This window comes from Eleutherodactylus coqui, chromosome 1 (genome assembly GCF_035609145.1).
Source record: "Eleutherodactylus coqui strain aEleCoq1 chromosome 1, aEleCoq1.hap1, whole genome shotgun sequence".
Lineage (NCBI taxonomy): Eukaryota > Metazoa > Chordata > Amphibia > Anura > Eleutherodactylidae > Eleutherodactylus > Eleutherodactylus coqui.
In genome coordinates, this window is record NC_089837.1 from 376,262,956 (window position 1) to 376,275,138 (window position 12,183).

The window sequence follows — 12,183 nt, forward strand, 5'->3', positions numbered from 1 at the left end:
CCTGCTGCAAGTGTATTGTGTACAAGTACAAAACGCATCTTGCTTTAATGCAAATTTATTTTTTGTTGTTGCAGAACAATGTTAAAGGATTTTATCGTACTCTGATTAGCTTCTTGGCTCACAGCAGTTTAACTGTTGTAGTATTTGCACTTTCAGTATTGGCAAGTCTTACATTAAATGAAGAAGTGGGAGAAAAGGTGAGGCTTTACATTGTTTTTTCTAATGCATTTAATGTACATTGTGGCTCCTCCGTGTGCTTATCTTCTACTGTTCCAGCTCTGTCCTATCTGCAAATAGTTGGCAATGCAGGACGTCTACAGTTTTCCAGCTCTTTACTGCTGTCGTTTTTGAGTGCTACAGCAAGCTTACAAAGTCCTAAATGTGCTTTGCTGTGTTCTTCGTAAACATAAGGCATATTAAGTATGCAAAAAAAGGTTAGTCTAATGTTCACCTTAACTTAACCCTTTCCAATTCAATTTTCTTGCCACCCGCACACTTCCTCTTGCTCTTATTGATTTTGGGTGGGAAAGTGCTTTGTAGATTCCTTGGAATTATTCAACATAAAAATGATCTGTCATGAGTATTTTATTAGCAATTCTTTGGAAATTAAACGTGAATTAATATGTATTGTATGTATATTATATATTGTATAGATGTAGGGGAGAGGTTTGCAATATTTGAATTGTGTTTGTCCTCGTCCGACATGGAAGCTGTGCAGGGAAATCTCAATGTCGGGAGGTCCAACACTAGATTGGAAAGGCTTAAGAAGAATATAAATAGACCTTTTATATATACATTCATCTGCATCAACCCATTGTGGGGCTGAGTGACCTTGTTCTGAATGAGTTTATGTAGTAGTAAAAATGTCCAGTGGTAATGATATTTTGGCCTTGCATTACACGCAAATAGGGATGAGCGAGTATACTCGCTAAAGCACTACTCGCTCGATTAATGTGCTTTAGCCGAGTATCTCCCTGCTCGTCCCTGAGGATTCGGGGGGCGGGGAGCTGCGGGGGAGGAACGGAGGGGAGATCTCTCTCTCTCCCTCTCTCCCGCCCGCTTCCCCCACTCCCCGCTGCGACTCACCTGTCAGCTGCGGCAGCCACCGAATCTTTAGGGACAAGCAGGGAGATACTCTGCTAAAGCACATTACTCGAGCGAGTAGTGCTTTAGAGAGTATACTCGCTCATCCCTACACGCAAACCTTACTCCCACACGTCCACCCCCTCCCTCAATGAATCAATTGTAAGGGCCCCTTTAGACTGGTTATATTCAGATTCTTGCCGAATCACAGAAATGTGAATGATAATTGTTCAAAGTTAATGCTGTCCACCGACTACACAACGAACCAATTTGTTTGCTTATCATTCATCGTTCAGTCGCTGGCAACATTTAGGCCACCTGCAGATGGTCAGATCCCACTGCGAGAATTCTCGCAGCGGGATGCGGACCCGTGCCCCTGCAGAGACCTGCGGCTCACCCACTCACAGCGTCTTCAGTCTCTGCTATGAGTCGGCCTGTCACTACTGACATTTCTGTGCAGGCCTCTGCGAGACCAACACTGAAATAGAACATGCCTCGGTTTGTTTTCTGCATGTGTTTTCATGCGGACAAATCACAGCTGTGTGCATAGGATTGCGTTATGTAATGCAATCCTATGCAGGCGGGCACGGGCGGAAATTCTGCGGGAAATCACGCTGCAGACTTTCCGCCCGTGTGCAGGAGGCCTTACTCTGAATGATAGTTGTTTGCTTATCAGTCGTCCAGTTTCTGTAGGCATAAAAATCAAATGACAAAATCGAACTGGGTAAACAGGCAGTTGTTCATCAATGAAGGATTGCCTGTTTACTGTAAATGGAAGCGATCTCCACGATCATCTTTCCTGTATGAGAGTGATTATCACTGGAATGACCGTCTGGCGCTTAATCACCCAACAATTACTCATGTAAAAGGACCCTTAAACTAGAGTCTCGTTGTTAGAGAAGTGGATCCACCCGGTCCCATTTATTGCTTAAACTTTTCTCCCACGTTCTCCCCTTAATTTCTCAGGTGGTCACAGGAGCCGCCCTCCTTCAGCAGGACACAGTAGCCTCCTCCTACATTTCCATTAGTCACTGCAGGACATGACGCCCCCACCATACGAGCAGCTTACTGCTCACAGCCCGCAGTGCCTGTATTATTAGACAAGCTGCTGTGTGCGTTCTGTCTGGTTGAGATCTGTCAGAGCTTCTGCTCATGTAGATAAAGGCTAATACTGTGGCTGGAATCAGTCATGTAGTTTTTTTTCCAGGCAGGTTTTTTGAACCAAAGCCAGATGTAGATTAAAATGGAACGAGGAATACAAAAGGAAGGACCTTATTCTATCCCTTCCTGTTGAATCCACTTCTGGCTGTAGCTCAAAAATCTGCATCAATAACCACCTAATGCCCTCCTATCAAATTGTCATTTTTATTACCTTTTTGTATACAATGCTGTAAACAATTCAATAAAACGAGTTTAAAAAAGTCTGCATCCAAAACTTTACCTCAAACTGCATCAAAAAGGCTTTTCGTGCCTTATTCCTTTGTGCCACTCTGTACATTCGGCATTACATTGGATGTGGTCGCAGAGTTCATAAATGAGAGGGACCAAATACTATGTGTATACATATTTAATATGTGCAATTTCTTTTCTAGCATATTACGTAATATAACTATAGAGCACTTGCTTACATTTCTCACGCATCACACAATGGCATTATATACACATGTACAGTATGTATATTCAGTATAGTGTCGCACATGAAGGGTGGTATTGAATATATGCAGTGCTAGAGCTGTATGCTTTCAATCAGCAGCTTTGAAGCTCTATAGACTGTCAGCCAGTAGATGGTTGGGTGAGGTACTACTGATAGCAGAAGTGTGCTGTTCCTCGTGTTCTTGAACTTCAGTCAGTGCTCTGAAGTGTATGCTGGCTGTAGACAGCTGTCCTAGCAAGGTCAAGCACCTCTCTACTTTTTGTTTGTCCTTTCTCCTAGAAGAGGCTTTAAGCCTCTCATAATTGATCAGTTGACTTTATCTTCTTAGTAATTTTTTAGGAACGTTCAGGGGGAATATTTACAGATAAGGCCACAAGTGATCAGAGTTCCATGAAAGAACAGTGCCAATCACTAAGCATATCACCACAAATATTACAATTACTGTCCGCCAATTATAGCAATCATTTGTGTATTCACCTTTTTAGTATCAGTATTGACACTTTTCTAAAAGAAATGTGTGTCATGGAAATACCATATTTTGTTCTTACAAAACCCACTACTTGTGCTGAAAACGCAGCCTATTCATTTCAATGGGAGAGACGCAGCTGAAAATGATCAAGAATAGAACATGCATTCTATTCCATTCATGTGACCACTGCAGCCAATCGCTTGCCTCAGCAGTTATGTGATATACATGGCACCAATACCACTGAAGCAATTGATTGGCTGCAGCAGGGATGGGAGTGGCTGTGCTAGAGCAACTGGACATTTAATGAAAGTTTTTGAAAGGTCCCGAAAAACTCCTTAAAGTAACACCAGCCTTTCGATAAACGTCTGATATGTTATACAGGTTCCAGTCCGTTTCATTTCTATTCTTCAAGATCACTTGCAATTTGTATGTTTAGTGTGTTTTAAGTAACAAAACTAATTTTCAGCAGACTTCACTTCAGGCTACAATGAATTTTGTTTTCTAGCTTTTTCATTCCAGAAACATCCATCAAACGTTTCAGTTAATATTTAACATTCTTGTAAATGGGGATGGCACGTTAACCAGGAAATACTCAGTCGACCTCCTTATGGACTTGTTAAAGAACCCCAAAGTTGCAGATTATTTATCAAGGTAGGATTTCATGTGTTTTTTGTGCATATGGATGTGCATTGGAGATATAGGAACCACAAGATAAATCAAATATACATATTTTCATTCAAAACCATAATCTTATGGGAAAGGGTAATATGCATCTATTTTATATTTCCAACATTCGCGATGTGTCAGTATGTTTTTACACATTTTCGCCTAAATGTCACATCCATGTTTTCCATTACCATAGATATGAACACTTTAATTCATGTCTTATTCAAGTGCTGGGCCTCCTGCATGGCAAGGATCCTGATTCAGCTTCTAAGGTATTTGTTCTTAATATGTATGTATATATGCAGTAGCAATTACAATTTTTCAACCCCCCCATTTCGAATTAGGTTTATTTGCCAATTGTACAAGCTTTCAGTGGTTTAACCCCTTAACGACCGCCCCATCGGGAAACTACGTCCTGCTGTTGCAGGACGTGTATGGAGGGAGGTAGCGCTTCTATCTCCCTCCATACAGCGCGGGCATCAGCTGTTTATTACAGCTGACACCCGCGGGCAATAGCTGCGCTCGGCCGTTCGGCCGATCGCGGCTATTAACCCTTTAAATGCCACTGTCAATTCTGACAGCAGCATTTAAATCCCCCGAACGCTGTTCGGGGGTCCCGCACAGTTCCCCCGCGGTGAGATCGGGAGAGCCGTGCAGGTGTCATGGCAGCCGGGGGCTTAATGAATGGCCCCAGGGCTGCCTTAGCAGACTGCCTATCAAGCCATCCACACAGGGTGGCTTGAAAGACTGCCTGTAAAAAAGCAGTATGACGTAATGCTATAGCATTACGTCATACTGCAGGAGCGATCAAAGCATCGCATGTTAAAGTCCCCCAGGGGGACTTCAAAGTAATGTAAAAAAATAATCAAAGTTTTTTTAATTATTAAAGAAAAAAAAAGTTTAAATCACCCCCCTTTTGCCATATCCATTATTTAAAAATCAAAATCATAAAATAAAAATATGTATTTGATATCGCCGCGTCCGTAAAAGTCCGAACTATCAAAGTAGTGCATTATTTTTCCCGCACGGTGAACGTGGTCTGAAAAAAAAAAAATAAAGAACGCCAGAAATACACTTTTTTAGTTACCCTGTCTCCCAGAAAAAAACACAATAAAAAGTGATCAAAAAGTCGTATGTATTCCAAATTGATGCTATCGGAAACTTCAGGACATCCCGCAAAAAATGAGCCCTTGCTCAACTACGTCGACGAAAAAATAAAAAAGGTATTGCGCGCACAAAATGACCGCAGAAAATAATTGAAAAAAATTAAATATCTTAAAAAAAAAATAAAAGTACTACAGCAAAAAAAATACTATACAAGTTTGGTATCGTAGCAATCGTACTGACCCATAGAATAAAAATATCAGGTCGTTTTTGTTGCAATTTGTGTGCTGTAGAAACAGGACGCACCGAAAGATGGTGGAATGTCGTTTTTTTTCCATTTCTCTCCGCTAAGAATTTTCTAAAAGTTTTTCAGTAAATTATATGGTACAATAAATAGTGCCATTGAAAAATACAACTTGTCCCGCAAAAAACAAGCCCTCATACAGCGACGTCGATGGATAAATTAAGGAGCTACGATTTTTAAAAAGGGAGTAGGAAAAAACAAAAATGGAAAAAAGCTCCGTCACTAAGGGGTTAAAAAAGCTCAGTCAAACGGGAACAATTTTAAGTAGCTCAACACAACTATCACAAGTGGTTTCTCCAAATTAAAAACAAAGTGCCACCTTTAATGGCTACTGCAGTGTCAGAATTATTCAGTCCATTTGATAAGCTCCTGTAGTACTTAGAGCTATTTGTGCTGTTCTGATCTGCTGCAAACATGATGCATAGCCAGACACCAGCTTGTGACAGCGTTCCTGAGGAATCTCAGCCCATTCCCACCAAATTTGGCAAATTTAAATTTGCAATAGGGTTTGGATAATTTTCATTCCGTGTGTGTGTGTGTGTGTGTTTTCTCTTAATCTTAGGCCTCATGTCCACTCAAAAAATACAATTCGCGTAGAATCTGCCACGGATTTCCGCGGTGGATTTGCTTTAAATGGCATTTTTTTGCATGCAGATATCCGCACACATTGCTATCAATTTGATAGCAATGTTGCCGATCCGCGCGGATTCTGCAGCAAATGGAGCATGCCGCGTTTTTTCTTTTAAAATGCCATCCGCGGGTGCAAAAATCATTTTAATGGACCCGCGAATGGCAATGATTCCCTATGGGCAAAATCCGCTGCGGATTCTGCGGTGGAAATCCACAATTCCATTTACCCAGTGGACATGAGGCCTTAGAGTATTTTTCACCAATTACTTAAAGGGGTTGTCCCGCGAAAGCAAGTGGGGGTATACACTTCTGTATGGCCATAATAATGCACTTTGTAATATACATCGTGCATTAATTATGAGCCATACAGAAGTTATTCACTTACCTGTTCCGTTGCTAGCGTCCTCGTCTTCATGGTGCCGTCTAATTTCAGCGTCTAATCTCCCGATTAAACGCGCTTGCGCAGTCCGGTCCTCTCCCTTCTGAATGGGGCCGCTCGTGCCGGAGAGCTGCTCCTCGTAGCTCCGCCCCATCACGTGTGCCGATTCCAGCCAATCAGGAGGCTGGAATCGGCAATGGAACGCACAGAGCCCACGGTGCACCATGGGAGAAGACCTGCGGTCCACCGTGGGTGAAGATCCCGGCGGCCATCTTAGCAAGGTAAGTAAGAAGTCGCCGCAGTGCGGGGATTCGGGTAAGTACTATCCGTTTTTTGTTTTTTTTTTACCCCTGCATCGGGTTTGTCTCGCGCCGAAAAAAAAAAAAAACCCGTTTCAGCGCGGGACAACCCCTTTAAGCCAATAGCTATTCTGAAATATGTCGGGGAATATTCTTGCCATACCTACCCAGAAAGCAATCCTTGAGTTTCATCTGAATTTCATATTTGAAATTATCTCATAAATATTCATCGGGGGTTCCTTTTTATTGTTCACACCTTTCAGAATACAGAATTTAAATACTTCCTATGTATTTTGACAGCCGATTGGCTTTTCATTTGACCTTGTTCAACGCCTTCATTGGAGCTCTAACCTTAAACTTGTCCAGAGATGAGAGAACCCCCTACACTAGTTTATCACTAAAACTTCATGAGGGAGGGGGAAAACCCCTCAAAGGGACGCTATTGTCATTTTGGATGTTTATGTAGAAACAAGTTGCTTGTGTAATAGAAGCCTGTCCACTTGGACCTATAATACTATACAGTACTGGAACAGGACATTTTTCAGCCATTTGTGTGGTGCAGTAAGATTTTGTTTGGGTTTACTTAGTGTTTCAATGATCTCTAATGTATTGTCTTACACATGGGTCCAGTATATTTATTGTTGGTTTTTTTTGTTTTTTTTTTCAGGTGTTAGAATTGTTGCTAGCTTTCTGCTCGGTCACCAGCTTACGTCATATGCTGCGACAGACTATACTTGAGCCACCGAATATTCCTACCACAGGGAATGGAAGACTTGGGCCCCGTACAAAATCTACTGAGCCAGGTGTGGCTCTCGTGCATTGGTCAAGCCAAGCACTGGAAGCGCCTCAAAACTGTGCAGTGTTGGCATTAGAGCTCTTCAGGGAAGTTTTTGCAGTAAATGTCTACCTTTTTGTTCTTTTAAGTGTTTCAAGTAAATCTCATGTAGGGTGGGATTTACACGGCACAGATCTCGCGCATTGTATTAACCCATTTTGTTCAGTTGGTTAATTTATACGGGTTAAAAGCTGTGAAATTATACATTTTTATAGGTTATTGCACAGGCATTGTGGGGGTTTTTTGTTTTTAAGTTTAGTTTTGTCTTATTTTAGGCGCTTTTTTTTTCTATAATGAAATAATTATAGAAAGACAGAAAAAAAAAACGCTATAGATCCGAAAAGCACCAACAAAAAGTATTATTTGTAGCGATTTTGCATAACACTATTGACCTACAACTGTCATCGGACACGCACAGTCAAGCAAAAACCCCAAGAGGCAGAAGCCGATTAGCCCATTTGGGGGGAAATTCCTTCCGACTCCGTGATGGCAGTCAGAATAATCCCTGGATCAACCTTTGATAGTTCCTACCTAAATAGAAGACCCGGAAGACAATACGTACTGGGGCAAGAACATCATGTACTCCTCTCCCAGTTTATCGGCCACTCTCTGACTCACAGCCCATGCCTGCAAGAGTGGCTAAATCTAGCAAAGTCCAGTGCGCACAGCCGGGAGAACCAGGCCAAGGGAGGGTGTAAGGGGAACAAACATGGGAAGGTTCCTAGGGTGGGGAGGCTGCAGGCGAGGAGCACGAAGGTTATATAGATGCCCTGCAATACTTTATTATTTTTTAACCAATGGAAAACCGTGAGTGTTTGCAGAAATAGTTAAAGGTGTTATTTCGCAAAAACATTTAATGCTCATCTGCAAAATAGAAGATAAATATTTGATCCCGTGGGAGTCTAACTGCTGGGACCCCAGGGGATTATGAGGAGTGGCGGTGTGCACTCACTGTGTTTGGAAATTGCTGAGTGCATCAGTAGCCCATCTCCAAAGAGTGTGTGTGTGTGTGTGTGTGTGTGTGTCTTCCTCATTCAGGAATTGGAAGGAGAGAGAGAAGCTGGGAGACTCACACTGATATGCTGCAGTAGTTAATAAATGGTTATTGTTCACAGCTACTGAAATCGCATTCACATTGCTCAGTACTGCTGTATATTGTCAATAATGTCATTTCTGTATGCGTCTGCTGCAGAGTTAGGAAGCGGAATCTGCTGTTTTCTCAAGTTGCAGTCGATAGAGTGCAGAATAGCAGCTTTTCTCCACCTAACAATTTGGGGAAAAACTGAGAATTAGAGAGTCTCTGGGGAAGAAAACTGGTGAGAAGTGCAGTATATAAAGGAAATCCAGAAGCACCCCGAAAAATATAGAAAGATGTTGTATTCACCCATGTTGCGCCGGTTCAGTTCCTATAGAGCCTTTCTCAAGCATTGAGGTTAATTCATGAAACCAGGATATTTCAAGTGCCACCAATTACAAATTCCCCAACAGAATTCATAATGACCAATAGAATACAAAAGTGTAATCAGTGACTAAAACGTGTAAACATACAAATATATCACAAAAATATCATAGATCTAATTCCCATAAATAGCCTGACCTTGAGATATGAGGTAGACAGCGCTCGAATGCCATTGTCTATGTCAAACTCCCCTACAGAGCATTCCCCATTGACAACCTCTTCACAAATTAGCCAACCCAACATGCACTGGCATGCATCTCAGAGGGGCCTTCATAATTGCTAACAAATAAACGAACATACAAACAGATAATTATATGGAGGAACACATATATTCTCACCGCAGTACAATGCTCATGTAATAAGGACCCAAAAAGGGTCTCCAATACTGCAATAAACACTGGTTTCAAAATGAAATAATATAAACCCTACACCAATAGAAAAGGATCAGTCCTCATAAATTATGCAGAATAAATCCCAAATTATAGGTGTAGCCAGCTCAGATTGTAGGCTACATGTCCTGACCTAGACTGAGAGGTGAAAAATAAACTGAAACCAAAATAGTATGCAGTCATTTTATTCTAGAAAGTGCTATGTTCAATAATAAAGTCCTATAACGTTCACTGTATAATAGTATAAGTGATGATGAAGACACCAGGATGAGGTGCCGCAAAGGAGACCTGTCAGCCCAAAGTCCAGACACTGTCCACCCTCTGCTCCCAACCTAGGCAAGAGAAAGGGAAACATGGAGAAATGTAGTATAAAATGCATTTAAACATAATGCCTTAACACACATGTAAGTAATGCTGAACAATGTCGACAAGATCATAACTGGAATAACCGGCAATCATCCGTTTCAAATGAGATCACTCAAACTAGGAGTGATCTGGACGTCCATATTCATACCTTGGTGATGTAAAGAATCTAGTTTATAAATCCATTCCAGTGCTTTCCGGTTTAATTTTGATAACTTATCGCCACCCTTTCTGTATTGTGGTATGTGATCAATGATGGGAAATCTTAAGTCACTCACATAATCATTAATCATAAACCACAACATAGAAGTGGTGGCGATTATCAAAATTTAATAAAACTGAAAAATCTTAAATGGATTTATAAACTATATTCTTTATATCAACAAGTTATGAATACTGATTTTAAGATCACTTCTAGTTTGATTAATCATATCTGAGACTGATGATAGCTGGTTGTTCCTGTTTTGTCAATTATTTTCAGAAGTGTGTGTGTGTGTGTGTGTGTGTGTGTTAATGCATTATGTTTTTAGATTTACATATATCTTCTATTTCTCTTGTGGATTGGGATTTATTCTGCATAATTTATGTGGACTGATCTTTCTCAACTGGTGTAGGGTCTATATTTTATTTTGAAACTATTGCTTGTTTAATGCAGTGTTTGAGACCCTTTTTGGGTCCTTATTACATGTGCATTGTAGTGTTGTGATAGCTGTATGGAGGAGCACATATATTTGTTCATATGTTCACTTATGCGTTCATCTAGTATGGCATTTCTGAGATGCACGCCTATCTGATGTTTTTGTATTTGTATGTTTACACATGTCTTGTTCACTGATTGCACTTAGTAGTCTATTGGTTGTTATGCTATGAATTCTGTTGTTGAATTTGTAATTGATGTCACAATAAGGCCCCCTGTCCACGGCAGTAATTTCGCCGGCAGTAAACTGCCGGATAATCACTCCGTCTGAAGCTTTCCATAGCATTGCTATGGAAAGCGCCAGACCCCTGTCCACGAGCGGAGAATCATTGCGATTCTCCACTCGCGGCCGGCAGTTTGCAGCATTCTGCGAATTTCCCCGATTCTCTGCGGTCAGCCTATCAGATTAGGCTGACCGGCGGAGATTCGTCTGCGGCTCCTGCTCCCGGACGGAGCTCCGCTGTGGGATACCGCAACGCCTGTGGACAGGGGGCCTAATTATGGTTTTATGCATTTACCTCATCGCCTGAGGCTTTAGATAAGCTGAAACGTAGCAACATGGGTGAGTAGACTCAGCATTTTTCCTTATTTTTCTGATTGCTGTTTGGCTATCCTTCATAGTCTTCAATTATGGGCTTGTGAATCACATCTGTTTGGGCCTGCACCTTTATTTTGCAGTCTTTGTGCTGCTTCTTTGTTTCATTTACTGATGAGAAATGTAGGTTACAGGTCATATGATGCCCAAAAATTAGTAGTGTTCCTCATGTACACACATGGCAGTTTATTCTAAAATTCAACTCTGATTGGACAGAAGAAGATAACCAGACGAAGAAGTCCCACCCACAGAGCAGGATTAGTGGGCACACACCAGGGTTTCGACATGAATTTCTGTATGATGTGGCTGCCGAGAGCTTTAGTAAAGGTGTCTTCACTCCTGACTCCTATGTAGATCTGTCAGCCGTTTTCAATTTGTTTTGCTTATGAGTACTTTAATATATATTTTTTCCCTTCCCGTGATTAGGATGCTATTGCCATGGATACCAGCCAGTCTGCAGAAAGGTATATAGACCTTATGTTGCCAGCTATCCTTGAGCAACTTAATGTTCCTGATCCTCCTTTGGATGAACACTTCACAAAAAAGAAATGTGAAAGAATGGTGAAATCATTGGATGTATTGATCAATATCCTTTTAATCAAGTAAACCTAAAATATTTATTTTTGATAAAAATTAGTTAATCAGTATTTTGCATCCAAATGTTTTACACATAAATAAGGAGTGGATACTGAAGGGAGAAGAAATTACATCTAAGTTTCTGTTAGAAATAATATAATGGAAATTCTTTTTGTGTCTCGAAGTGACAAAAAAAAAACAGATGAAAAGTTAATAAAATACACAAGAGTAAATGAAACTAGTTACTCTTCTGTTTTATATAGAGTTGGTTCAAGTAACCAAAGTGCCTATTTTGTTGGCATTTAGGCCCAATGTCCACTTGCACGCATGGATTCCCGCAGACGCATTGGGAGAAAAAAATGTTTTCTTACCTCTCCGGCTCCAGTGCGGATCTTCTTTCTTCAGCACGGCCGATGCGTCCATATGTGCCGGACGCATTCGCAGTGCATTTTTTTAATGTCCTACTTTCCTGCAGATCCACATGACAGCTATCTTTTATGGCTGTTCTCCTTAACCCTTGTTCACCGCTCTGTTCTGACGACTCGTTAAAATCTCGCATTGCTATGAAGCTTGCTGTAAACAGATGCATCTCTCTTATTGACTATCAGTTTGCATTCAGTGGTGCAGATCCCAGCTTTGGTGCCAAGATGGTGGATTCAGAGCTCTCGTAAGTTCTATGCT

The 12,183-nt window shown here is 41.1% G+C and overlaps 1 protein-coding gene across 1 annotated transcript in view; it reads left to right on the forward strand.

Annotated features, from left to right (window-relative positions):
• The window catches only part of CIP2A (cellular inhibitor of PP2A), a 35,789-nt gene that overhangs the window by 12,813 nt on the left and 10,793 nt on the right, over positions 1-12,183 (forward strand). Inside the window, exons 6-11 of the mRNA XM_066578679.1 lie at positions 75-197; positions 3,712-3,857; positions 4,069-4,144; positions 7,256-7,483; positions 11,353-11,512; positions 12,028-12,169. Coding sequence (XP_066434776.1) covers positions 75-197; positions 3,712-3,857; positions 4,069-4,144; positions 7,256-7,483; positions 11,353-11,512; positions 12,028-12,169 — 875 coding nt within the window. The remainder of the gene's footprint in view (positions 1-74; positions 198-3,711; positions 3,858-4,068; positions 4,145-7,255; positions 7,484-11,352; positions 11,513-12,027; positions 12,170-12,183) is intronic.